Source organism: Salmo salar, chromosome 05, assembly GCF_965601325.2.
Source record: "Salmo salar chromosome 05, fSalSal1, whole genome shotgun sequence".
Classification (NCBI taxonomy): Eukaryota; Metazoa; Chordata; class Actinopteri; order Salmoniformes; family Salmonidae; genus Salmo; species Salmo salar.
Window position 1 is genome coordinate 32,854,932 of NC_138295.1, and position 20,304 is coordinate 32,875,235.

Here is a 20,304-nt window from a genome sequence, read left to right on the forward strand (position 1 = left end):
ATGGTCCATTGTGTGTAGATGGGTGAGAAAAAAAATATTTTTAATACATTTTGTATTCAGGCTGTAAGACAAAATGTTGAATAAGGGGTATGAATACTTTCTGAAGGTACTGTAGCTGACGTTAGCTAGCCCAAGTGGTTTTTGTTTATCTAGCAGCTGACCAGTAGGCTAAGTATTGTCAGGAAGAAGAGCAATGTTTTAAAGAGTTTGAGCTGCTCTTAAATCAACCTCTTGACAGACTAGAAACCGTACACATCTGCCACCTACTGGCATTAACAGAGAATGCAGCCTGTTTCCAAATGACGCTATTTATTTCCACGGATCCTCTTAACAAAACCTGTCAACATGACAGATGGTCTGTCTATATGTGAAGTATTTTAAGGGTCGAACCAACAAATAACATAACAGCGAGAACCTTTATAGGGTTTATGTATCGTAGAACAGGATGTGGTAATCACGGCTGATTTTCTATCAGCAAACAGTATTGCACAGCACGATCCGCACCCCACCAGATAAACATGAGTGTCTGGTAAATACACTATAACGGAGTTAAAGCACATGCCTTATACATGAAAGTCAACATATACGAGCCTTATTTGTATTGGGAATGTACTCTATTCATTGTTACGGGATTATTTCACGCAATATTATGCATATTAGGCAGGTACAATGACTGTGTAACATCTACATGCAGAGACATTAGATTCTACTTTTTTTTAATATCTTGACATTATGCATGACTCAATTACCACTCTCCAATGTTTAACCTCCCAGAGTTACTGTTGAAAGAGAGAAAAGTATGAAGATTCTATTTCTTATGTCCAATTCATTTCTACCTGCACATCTATAACTCCAGTGTTAAATTGCTAAATTGTAATTACTTCGCCAATACGGCCTATTTATTGCCTTACCTCCCTAATCTTACCTAATTTGCACACACTATATATATTTTTTTTCTATTGTGTTATTGACTGTATGTTTGTTTATCCCATGTGTAACTCTGTGTTGTTGTTTTTGTCGCACCGCTTTGCTTTATCTTGACCAGGTCGCAGTTGTAAATGAGAACTTGTTCTCAACTGGCCTACCTGGTTAAATAAAGGTGAAATTAAAAAACTAAAAATAATAAAATATCAGTAATGTCAAGGAGAAAATAAAGATATATTTTTCAGTCCAAAAGAAGAAAAACCACCAATCAATCAATCCAAAATGATAAAAAACGATTGATTCAACATGGAGAACAAATAAATGATAGTGTGTAAGCATAAAGCTTGATGGTTTAAAAACACTACAAAAATCTGGTCGAGTATCAGCCCAGTTACTAATCAGTGAAAATATGAATAAAGTCATGTTACTTCTGTTGGAATTTATTCTCCAGTTTGATTGTTAATTTGTCATTGTATGACGCAAATAAACAACACTGAAAGTCTCCCCTCCCCCCCAATTGTAACCTAATAGATCTTACTGTACATTGTTGATAGTGTATGTCATGTTATTATGTGGACACCCCTTCAAATTAGTGGATTCGGCCATTTTAGCCACACCCATTGCCGACAGGTGTTTCAAATCGAGCACACAGCCATGTAATTGGCAGTAGAATGGCCAGTACTGAAGAGCTCAGTGACTTTCATAGGACTCCACCTTTCCAACAAGTAAGTTTGTCAAATTTCCACCCTGCTAGAACTGTAAGTGCTGTTATTGTGAAGTGGAAACGTCTAGGGGCAACAACGGCTCAGCCGCGAAGTGGTAGGTCACACAAACTTACAGAAGGGGACCGCTGATTGCTGAAGTGCCTAGCGTGTAAAAATTGTCTGTCAATAACTGTCCTTCCAACGATTCTGTGCTTCCAACTTTGTGGCAACAGTTTGGGAAAGGCCCTTTCCTGTTTCAGCATGACAATACCCTGTGCAAAAAGCGAGATGCATACAGAAATGGTTTGTCGAGATCGGTGTGGAAGAACTTGACTGGCCTGCACAGAGCCCTGACCTCAACCCCATCAAACACCTTTGGGATGAATTGGAACGACGACTGTGAGCCAGACCTAATCGCCCAACACCAGCGCCCAACCTCACTAACGCTCTTGTGGCTGAATGGAAGCAAGTCCCCGCAGCAATGTTCCAACATCTAGTGGAAAGCCTTCCCAAAAGAGTGGAGGCTGTTACAGCAGCAAAGGGGGGACCAACTCCATATTAATGCCAAGGATTTTGGAATGAGGTGTTCGACGAGCAGGCGTCCACATACTTTGACAAACCAATAAAGCATTACAGTAAATGATGTGTACCATTAAAGTTGAAAGCATTACAGTAAATTGTGTGGACCATCAAAGTTTAGTTTAGATTCAAAGGAATGATCTTGAAGGCTACATATCCATTTTCAGAATGGGCACCACTATAAAGCCAAAACAGTATTTTATCATGGCATGACAGGAAAAAACATCCTGCAACATCACAAGAGAAACTACTAGGCAACAGTCCAGCCTTGCCTGATCTTCAATATTTATATTACGTGTTACACACATTAAGTCACAACACCTAAAAACGCAGTTATCATTGTTCATCCTCCTGTTCATTCGTTTGCTCTAAGGAACCATGCTTTCTGCCTATGTGATCATCCAGGTACTTGCGACGGGTGAAGCAGCTGCCGCACGCCTTGCACTCGTGTGGCTTCTCTCCAGTGTGTGTGCGTCGGTGCGCGTTGAGAATACTGATCTGGGTGAAGCTCTTGGCACAGTCCTCACACTTGTATGGCCTCTCCCCAGTGTGTATTCTCATGTGGACTTTGAGATAATTTGGGTTGACAAAGCTCTTCTTACACGCCGTGCACTTCGTCTTCTCTTGCTCCGCCGGATTTGGCCCCTCACTACCCGACACGTGTAGCTTCAGATGCATCCGCAGGGAGTCCGGCCGATTGAAGGCCATGGCGCAGTGTTCGCAGCTGAACGGTTTCTCTCCGGTGTGAATCATCTTGTGACGGTCCAAGTGAGACTTCTGGATGAAATGCTTCCCACACACATTGCACAGGTGTGGCCTCTTTTCCTTGTCCGTGTGGGAGTACAGGTGGCGTTTGAGGTAGGTGAAGTGGGTAAACTGTTGACCACAATCATTGCATATGAAGTCCTTTGTCCCCTTGTGGTGAACCTGCATGTTGTGAATCTTCAGGGTGTTCTTGCTGCCGTAGTCTTTGCCACACTCTTCACAGTGGTAAGGCTTCTCCCCTGTGTGACGCTGAAGGTGCCTACTCAGAGCATCCCTGTTTGGCAGGACCTTTTCACAGAAACTGCAAATATGAAGTATTTTTACCCTTTTCTTTTTCTCTATAGGTGGTCTAAATCTTAGTCTTGGTGCATTCAAACCCGTGGCACATTGCTTTTTGCCTTTGTTTTTAACAGTGACATTTTCAGAGTCAGAGTTGGAATCTGACTTCACGGTCTTCGTGCTCTTGGGTCCTCTTTCTCTCTTTGCAGGTAACACCTGTTCTGTCTCGTCCTCTGGATGGTCAGAGCGGTGCCACTCCTCTTCACCTAAGCCTTTAGGCTCCGTCTGGAAGTCTCGGTCACTCTCCTCACTGACGTTCTTAGACTGAGTCTCAGCATCTTGGTCACTCTCTTCTTCATGTAAGTCCTTAGGCAGAGTCTTGGAAACATGTTTGCCTGATTCACCATCACTCTCTGCATCTCTGGCCTTCTTCGAAGGACTCTTGGATCTCTTCTTTCTAGATTTCATCGACCTCCTCTGGGTTTTTCTGAGGGTAGTGTCTTCAGCTGCAGCATGTCCTTCCGTCTCAAAGTGGTCGCTTTCATCTTCCCCCACGTCTTCAGAGGGAGTCCTCGTTCTTACCTTTTTAGACTTGCTTTGTTTTTTTCTAATGGGAGTCTCTTCAGCCTGTTCTACCAACTCATAATGTTCACTCTCAGCTTTGTCCTCGGCATGAGGCTTAGTTATTTTGGGGGGGTTGTACTGTTTCCACCTCTTCGAAGCAGACGCCACTTCAGTCTCCCCCTCCACAACTACCTCCACCTCAGGCTCAGACACAGTATTATATGGTTCGGCCTCTGCTTCAAATACATTGAAGTCACTACATTGCCTGCTCCTTTTTCTGGGGGAAGCCACCACAGTTGGTCTGTCTGACAAGTTGTCATTATCCTCCTCCTTACAGTGAGTATTAGTCTTATTCTTTTTTGAGTTGCTGTGCCCTTTTTTTCTTTGTGTGCTCTTCTCTGGCTGCTCGCCAGATTCTGTCCCAGAACAGTCATCATAATCATTTGTGTGAGACTTGGTTCTTGTCTTTTTGGAGCTGCTTATTGTGGTCCTCCTTTTTGGTGGGGAGGCCTCCTTGTCGCTCTCCTCCCCAGACCCAGACACAGGAGAAAAGCCCCTCTCTTCTTCTGTCAGGTGTTTAGAATGTGTCCTGGGACTTTGCCAGCTGGAGTTTCTTTGGGGAGTTCTCAGCTGCCTCTCAGACCTTTGAGTGGGTGTCACCCCTATCTGTTGTTCTTCATGATAGGCAGCCAGTTCTGCGGGAAAAAGAGGAGCGGGGTTTTATTACTTTTTGAAAGAGCACTTATTTTTTTTATAATTCCCATAAGGCCCAATTCATTTTTGTCACCTTTATTTAAGACAGTGACGCCTCTTGCACTGAGATGCAGTGTCTTAGACCGCTGCGACACTCGGGAGCCCAAATTTGTTAAAACATTATATGACTATTTCTGGAACATCTCCATCAAGAGGTTTTGTAATGTATTTGTTGTTTTACATTCTTATTGAAGATATTATTTAATGAGTTTCAGCTCCATGGTAGAGAGACAGCATAGTGTGTAGAGTAGAATAAAATACCAAAATATAGTTTCTACGGACTAAATATGTTTTATTATTTCTAAAAGTTTATTAGGTTTTCCAAGGACGATTGTCTGGAAACAGTCCGTAACAAGAATCCCTAATGAAGTGATGTATTAATTTAAGCTTTAGACCCACTAGGGCTGACCAGCGGCGTGTTCATTGCGCACTTTCTGCTGTGAAACATTTCTTAAACGGAAGCAAACGAAACGGGGATGGATCTACCTGAATTTGTCCAACATTGTAAAAATGTTTCTCAACAGAATCGGCGTAATGAATACGCCCCAGATGTGTGCGCTGGGAATCAAAATGATTATTTTTGAGAACCCTCCTGCTGCAGATTATGCGCCGCGTGGTCTGTGTGGTCTACAAACCTCAAAGCGCATGCGTCTCAGATGGCATTTTTCCATCTGGAATGGTATGTGTGCTCGCAACCTGTTGACATTTGTTGGTTTCTTGTATCGCGTGAGTCTATAGCTTTGTTTCAGAGCGTCAGTGTGCTACGCACATACCAGTCGGCGCACTCGCTCTGGTCCAGGACGTTATGTTAACCACTGTTGCTTGTGCACCTAGCTAGTGCACTCTAGCTAGTACAAACGACCTACCTAGCAGACACTCTAGCTAGTACAATCTACCTACCTAGCACACACACTAGCTAGTACACACTACCTACCTAGCACACACTCTAGCTAGTACAAACTACCTACCTAGCAGACACTCTAGCTAGTACAAACTACCTACTTAGCAGACACTCTAGCTAGTACAAACTACCTACTTAGCAGACACTCTAGCTAGTACAAACTACCTACCTAGCAGACACTCTAGCTAGTACAAACTACCTACCTAGCAGACACTCTAGCTAGTACAAACTACCTACCTAGCAGACACTCTAGCTAGTACAAACTACCTACCTAGCTAGTTCAAATTACCTACCACAAACTACCTACCTAGCTAGTTCAAACTACCTACCTAGCACACACTCTAGCTAGTACAAACTACCTACCTAGCACACACTCTAGCTAGTACAAACTAGCACCATTCGACATCCTGTCTCATCCCATATGTCTCACTGCGTCTGTGGCGTGAGAAGGTATCTGCTGGAACCAGACCCTATAGAGCTCCCCAGCTTGTAGTCTTAAAAAACAGAAATGAGTTACCTCTGGTTCGTTCAGCCATTCCTATGGGGTAAATTAATTATAAAAAAAATAGGGTTTTGGGATAAATGCCAAAAATAAGGTCTGAAGTTAACACATGCTTGGAGATCTTATACGCTTTGTTCAATGAGATAATATTAATCAGTTAACATTACCTTCATGAATTATGAAGCCTTTGTGTGCTTTTTATTACATAAATGCGTCAAAATTCATTTAAAGTGACATTAGCTGATGAACATCATCTCATTGAACAAGACATATACGATCTCCTAAGCCTGTGTTTACTGCAGACAATGTTTTATTTATTTTTTTATTTAAAAGAAGGGCTGCGTTCCATGTAGGCTTACACTGGCGTGACGTTTTGATAACCGTATAAATCTTTCTAGGACAAGGTGACTTTTCAATATAGTTGCCTGTATTTACCCCCCAAAAAATAAATGCTAATTTGCTGCTAATGTGGCTATCATAAAGAACAACAAATGCCTTGATCTGGACGAGACTACCGAATCAGGCAAAATTAAGAATCTCAGATGAACTATCTAATGTTAGCTAAATGAAGTAATTAATCAATTTGCTACTTTTCTTTAACTTAAATTCTGTGACTGTTTTGTGCAGGTTTTAAATTGACACAATACCTGTTAGCAAAGGTGTAAGTTAGAGATGATGTGGAGGAGCTTGCAGGGATTTGTAGTCTTTGATGCTAAATAGCATTTTCGAATCTGAGAATAAATAGAGACAAATATAGTGATAAAAGTCACCTTGTCGAGAGAGATTTACAAGGTTATCAAAACGTCACGCTAGGGTAAGCCTACACTAAACACAGACCTTATTTTAGGAGTTTCTAAAATCCCCTATGTGAAAAATGATTGGGACCATTTTCGTGTTTGACCGCTAGGTTTTATGAGTATTATGACACATCCACTGTGGGGCTCTATTGTTATCTCTCATATGGAGCCTTTGCTGCTTCAGTGCTGTTCTGTCCCACTGGGTTGTCACTAGTTACTACAGCCACAAAGTCATATACCCCGACTATTTCTACGATTTTTATTCTTAGAAATGTGATTTTGAACCTAACTTTAACCACAGACAACCATATGCCTAATCCTATCCTTAAATTAAGACCAAAAAGCTAATGTTTGTTTTTATGTATTTTTACGATACTCAATTTGGACTTTGTGGCTGTGGTAACTAGTGGAAACAATCCCACTGGGCACAGACGTCAATTAAACATATATTCCAAGTTGGTTCAACGTAATTTCATTGAAATGACGTGGAAACAACGTTGATTCAACCAGTGTGTGCCCAATGGCATCATGCATAGCTAATTAGGTCGCGATGCTTCAACCCTAGACGATGTACGTTTAAAACTCTACTTGCAGAACTCGTGAATGACTATACTAGTTATAGATAGATGCTAGCTACCGCTACCGCCTTGGCTGAAACATAAAGCAGCAAATAGCTAGCTGGTGACGTTAACATTTTGCTGTGTGTTGATACATTAGCATGCCACCTACTTCTTTTCGACATCCGTGTTCCAGATTTATCTGAAAGAGTGTTTCCAATATCGTTAAGGTATAATTTCATAAACGTCCACTCTACCTGCTCACTATCGCCCATTGTTATCAACTAGCTAGCAGGCTAGCTACAAGAAAAAAAGAAAGCAGGAAAATACAGTACATAATACCGCGACGTCAATGAATAGCGACTGGGGACCACTTGGGCTTTCCACTAGCTACCACAGCTACAAAGTCAGAATTGGCTATATTGTACAAATTAATGAAAACAAAATTGATATTTTTGGTCTTAATTTAAAGTTGGGGCTAGGCTTAAGGTTAGGTTTAAAATAAATGTTTAAGAAGATAAACTGTGGAAATGGGCGGGGCTTGTGACTTCGTGGGTGGGGTAACAAGTAACGACCCTCCACTTGTGAACAGTTTACCGCCGCCTTGTGTTGAGGTGGGACGTGAACGGTCTCCAGGCTGGCAGTGGTGGGAAAAGTACTGTCGACATACTTGAGTAAAAGTAAAGATAGCTTAATAGAAAATGACTCAAGTAAAAGTGAAAGTCACCCAGTAAAATACTACTTCACTAAAAGTATTTGGTTTTAAATACACTAAAGTATCAAAAGGAAATGGAATTGGTCAAATGTACTTAAGTATCAAAAGTAAAAGTACAAATAATTTAAAAGGCATCATTTTCTTGTTTTTTTTTATTGACGGATAGCAGGGTCACACTCCAACACTCAGACATAATTTATAAACAACGCATTTGTGTTTAGTGAGTCCGCCAGATCAAAAACAGTAGGGATGACCAGGGATGTTCTCTTGATAATTGAGTGAATTGGACCGTTTTCCTGTCAAAATGTAACGAGTACTTTTGGGTGTCAGGGAAAATGTAGAGCAAAAAGTACATTATTTTCTTTAGGAATGTAGTGAAGTAAAAGTAAAATTTGGCAAAAATATAGTAAAGTACAGAAACCCCCCAAAACTACTTAAGTACTTTACACCACTGCAGCCTAGTTAGGTTGACGTAAATAACTTGAAGATAAACTTTAATTTATTTAATTGTAGTTTTGAAACTGTTGAAATAACAAATATTTTCAAGTCTCTCTCTGTTATTTTGAGTCACACTCAGACAGCTCCTACCCAGCTGTTTGTTCAGTCTAGTTCGGTGACTGTCGTCTATCTGCGTCATCAATGGTCCCCATCCCACGTCACAATGTAAAAATAAAGGAATGAACAAATAAGAAACAGCAATAGAGAAATGTAGGGAGGAGAATGAGATATAAATAATTGAGTCAGTGCTAATGAGCCTGACGTGATATTTTTCTGTCTTTTTTAATCAAGTCTCGGAGGCAGAAAGAGAAGGAGAGGGAAAGTTTTTTCATGACACACACATGCACACACACACAGACTCTGGCAGAGATTTATACAGCTCCCTCTGATTTATCACAGTTATGTAATTGTAAGTGGGATTCTCCTTTGTTTTCTTTCACACTATCAGTCAACACTCTTACTAGAATACCGGCTGCACGTCATTCAACACATCCACTAATGCACTCTCATGTTTTCTGTATTCTAAAAGGACAGGAAACCGAAAAGAGAAATAGTCATTCCTCCCTTTCATATCCCACCCAAGTAGTCCTATTTCTCTTCAACCACTCCATGTCTGTTTTAATCCTCGTCCCCTTGGTTTTCTTTCTTTCTCCCTCCTATTATCTCTCTGCCCTGCCCATCTCTCTTCATTTCATGTGTGTATAGTATGTTTGCATTTATAGTAGAAACGTGGGTTTGGCTCTGTACTGTATGTGTCCATGACTGATTTTGTGTAAGTGGTGGCTATGGGGGTCGGTGCATGTGTGTAGGGGTGCGTGAGTGTTTTCGAGGAGGGATGGGTCAGCATGTGACAGGAGGACAAATCTTTTCAATATGTTGTGTTTACACCAGATCACATGTTAGTGTACCAGAGCAGAGAGAGGGATTTGAGAGAGAGGAGGGATTTGAGAGAGAGGAGGGAGAGCAAAGAAAGAAAGAAAGAAAGAAAGAAAGAAAGAAAGAAGAAAGAAAGAAAGAAAGAAAGAAAGAAAGAAAGAAAGAAAGAAAGAAAGAAAGAAAGAAAGAAAGAAAGAAAGAAAGAAAGAAAGAAAGAAAGAGGGAAAGAAAGAAAGAAAGAAAGTTGTAGTGAAGGCTTGTGATCTCTGACTACTTCAATAGATCATCGACAGAATACTAACACACACACATACACACACACATACTGCCTCATGACCAATGTATGGGTGCGTGATGAAGGGAGGGGGGCACACAGAGCCACCCTCAGTCAGCTGTGCAATCGGCTTCTCACTCACCCCATCCCTCCCCTCTCCACCCCTCTACAACCCCTCTCCACCCCTTACCAACTCTCCACGGCCACCCATGGTGACCACTGATGCCAGCTCACAGAGCTGACTACCACCCCCAAAGCCTAGAGGCTCAAGGAACATTGTGCACTAACACACACATAGCAGATTGCTAGCTGGTTATTTGATCACCAGATATTTTAAGTTGTGACCAAGGTTTTGGTAGAGTGATTGTTATGCAAAAGACCCTAGGTGCACACACACACACACACACACACACACACACACACACACACACACACACACACACACACACACACACACACACACACACAGACACAAAGATGTTCTCTGCGAATAAATGATGTCATATGCTATTACACAGCTTGTGGAGCTGACCTTCTCCTGAGTAGCAATTGTTATTGTTCTGTGCCATTACCTCTGTGTTGCCATCAGGAACAGACTGTGTGCATCATGCTGCTGGAAATGGAACAGCGTTGACCCAAGTCATGGCGGGAGAGGACTCAGTTCTGACTCACCCCACCCCCAAAACATGTCTTAACCATGCACACACATGCTGCATAAAATCCCTACCAAACCACCCCCCTCCTCCACCCACTGAAATGTACCTTAGAAAGCACACAGACTGCGCACACATGCACAAACAGACACACACACAGACACACACACACAAACACACACACATTGAGTAGTGTACTGTCCATTCACCAAGGAGATCCGGACTCAGGTTAGGCCCTACTTTTGGACACTTTCTTCTTTGGTTGTAATTTCACAAATCAATAACCTAATCCAAAACTAATATCAAGCAAATACCTGACTGATTCACCTGATTCTTCACTCAAAAAAAAGGCTGGGTTAAAAACAACCCAATTTGAGTTCATTGGTTACACAGGCTGGGTAAATATTGGATAGAATACACGCTGGGTTATTTTGACCCAGCCTGTTGGGTTGCGTGAATAACCCAAACTGGTTGGTTGATGAGATTACCCAAATATGGGGTAATTTAACCATCAGTTGGTTATTTTTTACTTTCGTGCTGGGTTGACCTAGCAGCTGGGTCATTTTATTATTTGTAGGAGGTGTGGCTTATTAGGGGTGTGGCTTTCAGATATATCTTATTGGCCACCCGTGAGAGTAAATGTCATTCTTGTTGATCATGTTGAGTTTATATGCTGCAAATTATTTTTATTCTCTGGATTTTTTGGCATTTGACACATATTGCTAGAATATTATGATTTTTTTATTACATATTATAATAAGGTGGTATCTATCCCAACAATGTGATTAGCATAAGCTTTTAGGGAGGCTACAAAAAAACAACCCAACTAAGTGACCCAACGCCTGCAACCCAGCAGTTGGGTCAACCAAACAACCCAACATTTTTTAGAGTGTAGTCTGAGACAGAATGTCCTGCTAACGGTAGAAATATAAACCAGTCAGTCTTGCGTGTAACGACACGTGAATGAATGATTTGACAACATTGTCTTCAGAACATCCACACACTGAAAGGTCTAGCAACTTCAGTCTTTTGAAGTATGAATCCATCTAGCCCAGGGATGGGTAACTGGCGCCCGCTGCCCCCCTTTTGTAGGCCCAAGGATTAAACAAAATAAATACAGATCCAGTCAAAAGTTTGGACACAGCTAGTACTTCAAGGGTTTTTCTTTATTTGTAATATTTTCTGCATTGTAGAATAATAGTGAACACATCAAAACGAACCAAAAAAGTGTTAAACAAATCAAAATAGATTTTATATTTGAGATTCTTCAACGTAGCCACCCTTTGCCTTGATGACAGCTTTTCACACTCTTGGCATTCTCTCAACCAGCTTCATGAGGTAGTCACCTGGAATGCATTTCAATTAACAGGTGTGCCTTGTTTAAAGTTAATTTGGAATTTCTATCCTTCTTATTAATGCGTTTGAGCCAATCAGCTGTGTTGTGACAAGGTAGGGGTGGTATACAGAAGATAGCCCTATTTGGTAAAAGGCCAAGTCCATAAAATGGCAAGAACAGCTCAAATAAGCAAAGAGAAATGACAGTCCATCATTACTTAAGACATGAAGGTCAGGAAATATGAAACATTTCAAGAACTTTGAAAGTTTCTTCAAATGCAGTCTCAAAAACAATCAAGCGCTATGATGAAACTGGCTCTCATGACGACTGCCACAGGAAAGGAAGACCCAGTTACCTCTGCTGCAGAAGATACGTTCATTAAAGTTAACTGCACCTCAGATTGCAGCCCAAATAAATGTTTCGCAGAGTTCAAGTAACAGACACATCTCAACATCAACTGTTCAGAGGAGACCGTGTGAATCAGGCCTTCATGGTCGAATTGCATCAAATAAACCACTACTAAAGGACACCAATAATAAGAAGAGACTTGCTTGGGCCAAGAAACACGAGCAATGGACAATAGATCGTGGAAATCTGTCCTTTGGTCTGATGAGTCCAAATTTGAGGTTTTTGTTTCCAACCGCCGTGTCTTTGTGAGACGCAAAGTAGATGCACAGATGATCTCTGCATGTGTGGTTCCCACCATAAAGCATGGAGGAGGAGGTGTGATGGTGCCCTGTTGGTGATTTCTTATTTAGAATTCAAGGCACACTTAACCAGCATGGCTACCACAGCATTCTGCAACGATACTCCATCCCATCTGGTTTTTACGCTTAGTGGAACTATCATTTGTTTTTCAACAGGACAGTGACCCAAAACACACCTCCAGGCTGTGTAAGGGCTATTTCACCAAGAGGGCGAGTGATGGTGCTGCATCAGATGACCTGGCCTCCACAATGACCCGACCTCAACCCAGTTGAGATGGTTTTGGATGAGTTGGACCGCAGAGTGTTGAAAAAGCAGCCAACAAGTGTACAGCGTATGTGGGAACTCCTTCAAGACGGTTGGAAAAGCATTCCAAGTGAAGCTGGTTGAGAGAATGCCAAGAGTGTGCAAAGCTGTCATCAAAGCAAAGGGTGGCTACTTTGAAGAATCTAAAATCTAAAATATATTTTGATTTGTTTAACACTTTTTTGGTTAATACATGATTCCATGTGTGTTATTTAATAGTTTTGATGTCTTCACTACTGTTCTACAATGTACAAAATAGTACAAATAAAGACAAACCCTTGAATGAGTAGGTGTGTCCAAACTTATGAATGGTACTCTGTATATTTGTTTACAAAGTCAGTGGGGTCTCAATTGTTGAGAGTTAGAATAACAGAATACACAAGATGCAATTTGGAAATGTGGTTGAGCATCAGCAGTTAATTGTTATGTCAGTCATTGATTGTCACTCAATTAGCCCATGTCAGCTAACATTTTTAAGATTGGTAAGTTAGTCTAGCCAGCTATCTAAACTTGTAGTAATCAAACATTCTCTAAATCCTATAGAACAATGTGTAAAATTGCAGCAAACTTTCTTTAAAACAGTAATATTTTCTTTTTGCCCCATGGTATAATGTGTAGGCCTACAGTCGCAGGAAATTAACTCTGAAACAGACATTTTGTCTCTCCGCTGTCAAGAAAATGTTTTGCTTGCAAGGTGGGAGCCAAAGGCAAGGCCAGCTCTGACTGCGTGCGTGTGTATGAATATGAGTACGCAGACCCGCGAGCCACTGCAGCCCCTCATGATGAGTTCAGATTTGTTGTGGCCCCTACTCCCATCAAAGTTGCCCATCCCTGATCTAGTCTTTTACACAATAGCATACTTATTAAGGTCGATGAAAATGTGTGGTCAAATCCCAAGGAAAAACGGCCTGTGGGCTGCGGTGCCTTTAGGGCGCCTCACGGTAGAATACTTGAAACGGTATAGGCTATTGTGCCAAGGTTATGAATGTTTGATGTAGGCCTATAAACACACGCATGATCAAGACATACTATTATTGGCTGTAGAGCGACTATCTATACTGTACATTTGAGATGATGAGGTAGGCCTAACTAACTGCATCATTCATGCATAGTAGTTGACGTTCATTTGTTTATATTTGCTTTATTTACAAACGGTGGAGAAATAAAACAAGCTTATATTTTGGGTTCTGATGGATACAACAGTTGAACTAAGCTCATGAGACATTTATTTAAAAGTTATATTATTCAAGAATCAATGGGTACATATCAGAAATGTGTAAGTCCAAAAATGAATGTAGCAACTACAGATTGATGCTTTAAATGAGCAAAAGTTATTTGTTTTTAAGCCAAATGCTCTTTTCCCACCTGCTTATCCTCCTCCAACCCCCCTCTGTGATCCAAACTCACACCGCGCCGAGCTCCCTCAACGCACGCACGCATACACATACACACGCACTCCACTGTGAGCGTCCTCTCCTTTCCAGTCGCTTCCTCTGAGCAACTCTCTCATCCAACCCATCCCCTCCCATTCGCCCGCGCGAATCTGACCCATACAGGGTGACGTATGCGAGATTCCGCCGCAGCCGACAGCCGTGGGCGCGAGCTCATCAAGTATAAACCCAATGCCTGGAATTCTGCTCGTCACTCACTCAAGTCGCACCGACTCCGTTACCAGACCTCAACTTCAGCGGAGATAGCAGGCACTTTCTCAGCGCTCAGGCTAACTCGCTGTCGGCTTTGGTTCGAGATGGAAACTCTCTCGACTGCACGGAGATCTTGGAGCTCCAACATCCACAACTTCAAAAGTGAGTTGACTTCAGTTCATAGGCTATAGGCTTGGCTACATTATTTTGTTTTTTTTTGTTTTAGTCTTGATGTTGTTGGTGGTAATGGGGATGAGGATGGTGATGTTCTAAGATATGATTTACAGTGAATCACTGTTTTATGTATTTTTTGTATTTGTTAGGATCCCCGTAGCTTTGTTGAAGCAGCAGCTACTCGTCCTGGGGTCCACACAAAACATGAAACATGAGATCATACAGAACAGCAATAGACAAGAACGTCTCAATTACTGAACTATTCAGTTGATTTCGTTCACAGTTCGGTGCGTAAACAGCTAGACTACTTGTATGCCCGTGCTTGCATGCATACACATCTGCCTCTTGCAAATAAGATGACACTTAAAACCTATATCCTTCTCAGTCTCCATCCACCTCAACATTATAAAGCAAAAACACATTTGGAAATTGTTCATGTTGCGCACACGCGCGGAGATTGTTCGTGCTGCGCACACCTACTAAACAAGTCCTCTCCACGTCCCGTGCGCGCGCAGTTAACGAGCCATGTCGTTACCGGGTTCGGGTAATGAAGGTTGAGGTCGTTGGAACATTTGCTGGGGAAGCTGAATGGTCACGCGATACTTTTTTCATGCGATGTTTTCTTTGTGCCCCGTTATCCGAGCTTGCCAAACCGCCTCTGAATAATCCATGTGCAGAGAGAAACCGAGCCGGGTCCGGTTACCTTGTTTTACGCTTGTCCATACTCTGTAACCTCTTCGTGAGCCAACCTTTTTGTGAAGTTGGCTCGTGACTTTAGGCTACTAGGGTAAATCTTGTTTAGCCCTTGCGTGGCTCGTGTGATCGAACTTGATAGCACTTCGAACCAGAGGTGAAGAAGATTGGTTTTACACTCATTCAGCTATTTAGTCTGGGATAAATGTTGAATGAAGTTACCAGAATTATAAACCTGTACTCCCACTGGGCAAAATCAGGTTGAATCAACGTTGTTTCCACGTCATTTTAACAAAAATATATGTGATGACGTTGAATCAACGTGGAAAACTGGTTGGATTTGAAAAAAGTCATCAATGTAAGGGAATTTCTTATTTTTTCATCCAACTCTTATCCTAAATCCAATGACATGGTGATTGGTTGATTTCATTTTGAATTCACATCAGTTGACAACTCAACCAAATGTAAATCAAAACTAGAAGTTAAACTGGTCTATACCCAATAGGCTGACTAGCCTATGTAACATGATCAGGTAGCGATGAATAGGCAGGTGATTTGTATAATGTCATTTATTATGAATGAGTGCGACTGGCCTATTAGTCAGACTTGAGATCATGGCATCAGTCTTGGCTTTTGCGTCATATCCGAGATTCAGATCCTCAATCTTGGCTTTTGCGTCATATCCGTGTCCATCAACAACTTTCTGCACCACTCGACCTGGACAGCTCCAAGTGCTGAAAACAGCTCTGCATCCCTTGCCCTCTTTCTCCTTTTCACTCCCTCTTTTTCTGGTTGTCTTTACTGTACAATTAATCTGCTAGTTGTTATAAAGTTCCATTATTTTAATCTATGTCTCTTTCTCTCGTGTGTGTGTGTGTGTGTGTGTGTGTGTGTGTGTGTGTGTGTGTGTGTGTGTATGTTTCAGGTGGGCTCACCCTATGGCTGGTGCTGTGGTTGGTGGCGGTGAAGCCGAGTGGGGCGGGGACGTGTCCAAGGCTGTGTGTATGTTACCCGTCGCCCATGACGGTAAGCTGCCAGTCCCAGAACTTCACCACCGTGCCCTCCGGTGTGCCCTACGACTCCCAGCGCGTCTTTCTGCAGAACAACCGCATCACCGAGCTCAGAGCAGATTCTTTTGGCTTCGAGACACAGGTTAGAATGTGTGTGTTTTTGTGTAGGTTATTCTTTAATGAACTGTAATTGTTTTTGTGGATTGATATTGCATAGTTTTGCATTTAAATGTAGTATTTTTTTTAGTATTTGAGCTCTGTGTGTTCGCATCGGAGCTGTGTCCTTTCTCAGATGTGTAACGATCCCTTTCTATATACCTCTTCCTTTTTCAACCCCTCCCCCTATAGGTTCTCTGGCTCTACTCCAATAACATCACATTGATTGAGGCTGGTGCCTTCAGCAACCTGAGGGTTCTAGAAGAGCTGGACCTTGGTGACAACCCATCGCTACGGCAACTGGAGGGTGGAGCGTTCCGGGGACTGGAGAAGCTGCAGAGCCTGCACATGCATCGCTGCAAGCTGGCCGCTCTCCCCCACGACCTCTTCCTCAAGCTCTACAGCCTGCAGTTCCTCTACCTGCAGGTATGGAAACACATACTCATATGAAACACATACTCATATCCCCACACACACACACACACCACACACACACACACACACACACACACACACACACACACACACACACACACACACACACACACACTGACAATGTCCTTCCTCCTTACAGGAGAACCAGCTGCACTTCATCCAGGACGACCTCTTCTCCGACCTGGTCAACCTGAACCACCTCTTCCTGCACGGCAACCGCATTCGCACGCTGTCCGAGAACGCGTTCCGCGGCCTCGTTAACCTGGACCGCCTCCTGCTCCACGACAACCGAATCCGGCAAGTGAACCGCCGTGCTTTCCGCGACCTGGGCCGCCTGACCATCCTCTACCTGTTCAACAACTCCCTGGCAGAGCTTCCGGGCCAGGCCATGAAAGATGCTGTGGCAGTCCAGTTCCTCCGCCTCAATGGGAACCCCTGGTCCTGCGGCTGTGAGGCCCGCCCCCTGTGGGAGTGGTTCCGTACAGCTCGCATCTCCTCCTCCGAGCTGATGTGCACTTCCCCCTCCCCCCGCCGCGGACAGGACCTGCGCTTCCTCCGAGAGATGGACTTTGCCCTTTGCCCCCTCCCCGACCCTGGGTCACTGGCCGGCACCACCACGACCACCTTCAGCACCAAGACAAGATGGTGGTTCTCCAAGCACAAGCCTGTGGCTTCGTCCAAAGGAATCTTCCAGAAGAGCTCCGAAACAGTCAAGGCGCACCCCTTCTCCCCTGTCAAGCCCAACCAGCCCTCCAACCCTTCCTCCACCTCCTTCTTCTCTAAGTACGAGCTTGCGGAGGAGGAGGTGAACCTGCCCAAGGTGGACCAGGAGGAGTACTGGGCCAACTACGGGAACGAAGATGCCTCCGTGCGCTGCTTCGAGCTTGAGTGTCCGCCCGGCTACGACACCCCGGTCCTCCTGCCCTCCTCCTCCTCCTCCTTCTCCCCCACTCAGTCTTTCATCCCTCTCCTCTCCCTTTCTGTGCTAACTCTCTGCCTCCACCTTCTCTTTGGCTGAACATCCCCGTCAGCTTCTCTTTTTCTCCAACTCTATTTCTCCAACTCCTTTCTCTTTCTCCTCTGCACACCTGGATCTTGATTCCTTTCAGTTTCCCCCCTGGCCCCCAGGGGGCGGTACACTGATGCAGGAGCAGGCAGGCAGGCAGTAGGGAGCTGCTCTCAGGAGTACAGGTGAGATGCAGTGTAGGACACCATTTGGTTGGAGGGCGCCGCTGCTGCTGATAGGGCTGAGCTCATTTTTCACTGAGATGACGTCACAGCAGCAGGTTCTGTCGCCATGACAGCACAATAGTGTGGCCAGCTTACGAAAGTTCCAATCACTACTGCTACTACCGCACTAACACACCACACACCAAGACATCCGTACGTTTAGTACCACAACATAGCACTGCATTCAATTCATACCACTCAGTAAGCTGGTGGCATTTTCAGGAATTTTATCACCATAACTACTAGTTTGTATTCGCAGCGTCACAACGCAGGCGTTGTGACGCTGGCTATTTTGTATGGCGTCAAACGCTCACCATTGTCAACCACTGCGCGCCAGTCCTGCTAAGAAAAGATTTTCAAAAGCAACACTTTCCTTTGGCTTCATCTTTGTCACTGACCTTTCAACCTTCACCTGAGAGACCAGAGACACCAGAGTGCTGCTCCTACAGGGCTACCGCAGCAGGAGTCAGAGAACACGGAGTTCATCTCATAGAGGGAATAGTAGGAAGACAAGAATACTTATGGAAAAATACTGTAGTGAGACATCTGTCACTGCAATGGTAAAGGAGAGGTGGATAGATGTGAAGTAAAGGATGGGAGCGTGTATGTAACAGGGATAGGACAGAAACGAAAAGACAAGACTTTCAAGGATGCTGGCAAGCAAGAGACAGGATAAAAGAGAGAGAGTGTGAGAGTGATAGGATTAAGAGTTGTTACGACATACAGAAGACACCCGGCCAGGTCAGAGTGCCAGTAAGGGAGTGAAAGCGAGGGTGTCTCTCTCCATCTCCCAACATTTGACATGTAATCTATTTTGCTTGTCAACACCATCAATAAAAACCACACTGTAAATATCTCACACTAACTCTGTAGGTAGTGATACACTTGTGACACTAGATAGCTACATACATGACACTGCTGTGTAGTTTATTGTATGAAGCCCATGCTTCAACATTCTCCAGGTTTTCTAGTTTCTCTTTCTCTTTTTCCATTGGTGATTGTTGCCATGAGTAACACCATCATGTTTATTAGTGTACTGTATGTAAAGATAGAGGAGATTTGAAAAGATATATGGAAATCTTTCCCTTCAATAGTCCGTCTCTACCTCTTGTTTCTAAGTCTGTCATTCCCCTCGTTCCCACACAGTGTGTCTCTCTGTGTTAATGTGAGATGCACACAGAAGGACAGTATACTGGGAAGAACCTATAGCCCATTATGGTGACTGAAGCCCGGGTCCAGCTGGGTTGATCCAGTCCAAAGGAGTGACAGTGTCCTGCTGCGGGTCAGCACCAGATAAGGAGTGCCCCAGTCATCCCTTTAATGTGTGTGTGTTTGTCAGTAGCCTCTCGTGCTAAAAGTCATTTAACAATCCCTCTCGTTAGCAAGCTGTCCTATTTAAATAAGTCTGACTCTAAGATGATTCCACTGGGAGCAGAAGACACAGCTGTTTGATTCCAGATCTAAACACACACACACACACACACACACACACACACACACACACACACACACACACACACACACACACTCCCGGCAGCAGGTGCATTGCTGAATGTACATCTCTGTCAAATCAAATGCAAACCCAACCAGGTAATGATGAGAGTGTCGGGGCATTTCTGTTTGTCACTCCCCATGTGCCACTCCCTCTCCTCCCCTGACCGTGTGGTTGAATGGAATATGAAGGAAACTGTGATAATGTTGCACATATTCTTTTCAATGGAAGCTGTGAATAAACATTTTCTTGGTTTTACTAAAATGGAACTGTGTGGGAGTCTCTCTTTCTCTGGCTTTCCTCCAAAAGGCAATCGCTAAGGAGAAAACACAGTACAACACCACTGTATTATAAAACACCAGAAACACACACTTACAGCCTTAGCTACATTACAGGTCCCTTTCAAGGTGTAGTGTCTAGAGCAGGGATTGGCAAATGACCAACTTCCTATAGAAAGTCAGTCGGGGTCTTTACTGTTGAGGGTTATAATAGCAGAATACACAAGGTGCTATTTGGAAATGTGGTTGTGCATGAGCAGTTTATTGTCAGTCACTGACTCACTCAATTAACCCATGTCAGCTAACATTGTTAAGATTGGTAAATTAGTCTAGTCAGCTATCTAAACTTGTAGTAATCATGGTGAAATTGATGTTGTTAGTCGCTCACACTCAGATATATTCAAAACTGCAAAGATTTCTCTCCACTCCATAGCAAAATTAGTAGAATTGCAGGAAATGAACCATAAAGCTGCAAATTTTTCTCACTGCCCCATGGAAAAATGAG

At 43.2% G+C, this 20,304-nt stretch overlaps 2 protein-coding genes across 3 annotated transcripts; one reads left to right on the forward strand and one right to left on the reverse strand.

Moving 5' to 3' along the window:
• Positions 1–292: 292 nt before the first annotated feature.
• On the reverse strand, positions 293–7,847 carry LOC106604659 (uncharacterized). Of its 2 annotated transcripts, XR_006769858.2 has the most exons (3): positions 7,498–7,847; positions 6,619–6,702; positions 4,263–4,510 (listed from the first exon to the last, which is right to left on the reverse strand). XR_006769858.2 is itself a non-coding variant. In XM_014199533.3 (2 exons), the coding sequence occupies exons 1-2, from the start codon at positions 7,598–7,600 to the stop codon at positions 2,544–2,546; spliced, it is 2,070 nt and encodes a 689-aa protein (XP_014055008.3). In that variant the 5' UTR covers positions 7,601–7,847; the 3' UTR covers positions 293–2,543. The 2 variants fall into 2 exon arrangements, 1 of the variants encoding a protein (XP_014055008.3); XM_014199533.3 differs by lacking the exon at positions 6,619–6,702 and having other exon boundaries at positions 293–4,510.
• Positions 7,848–14,172: 6,325 nt separating this feature from the next.
• Positions 14,173–19,882, forward strand: LOC106604660 (reticulon-4 receptor-like 2). Its single transcript, XM_014199534.3, has 4 exons — positions 14,173–14,493; positions 16,124–16,350; positions 16,557–16,790; positions 16,939–19,882. Exons 1-4 carry the CDS (start codon positions 14,253–14,255, stop codon positions 17,815–17,817), a joined length of 1,581 nt encoding a protein of 526 aa, XP_014055009.1. The 5' UTR covers positions 14,173–14,252; the 3' UTR covers positions 17,818–19,882.
• The last annotated feature ends 422 nt before the right edge of the window (positions 19,883–20,304 follow it).

Excerpts from the sequence above, each read along its gene's own strand:
- LOC106604659 (XM_014199533.3), bottom strand. The coding sequence starts at position 7,600 with ATGGGCGATAGTGAGCAGGTAGAGTGGACGTTTATGAAATTATACCTT. Across the intron at positions 4,511-7,497 it reads AACACGGATGTCGAAAAGAA|AACTGGCTGCCTATCATGAA; the intron begins GTAGGTGGCATG and ends TTTTTCCCGCAG.
- LOC106604660 (XM_014199534.3), top strand. The coding sequence starts at position 14,253 with ATGCGAGATTCCGCCGCAGCCGACAGCCGTGGGCGCGAGCTCATCAAG. Across the intron at positions 14,494-16,123 it reads CAACATCCACAACTTCAAAA|GTGGGCTCACCCTATGGCTG; the intron begins GTGAGTTGACTT and ends TGTATGTTTCAG. Across the intron at positions 16,791-16,938 it reads TGCAGTTCCTCTACCTGCAG|GAGAACCAGCTGCACTTCAT; the intron begins GTATGGAAACAC and ends TCCTCCTTACAG.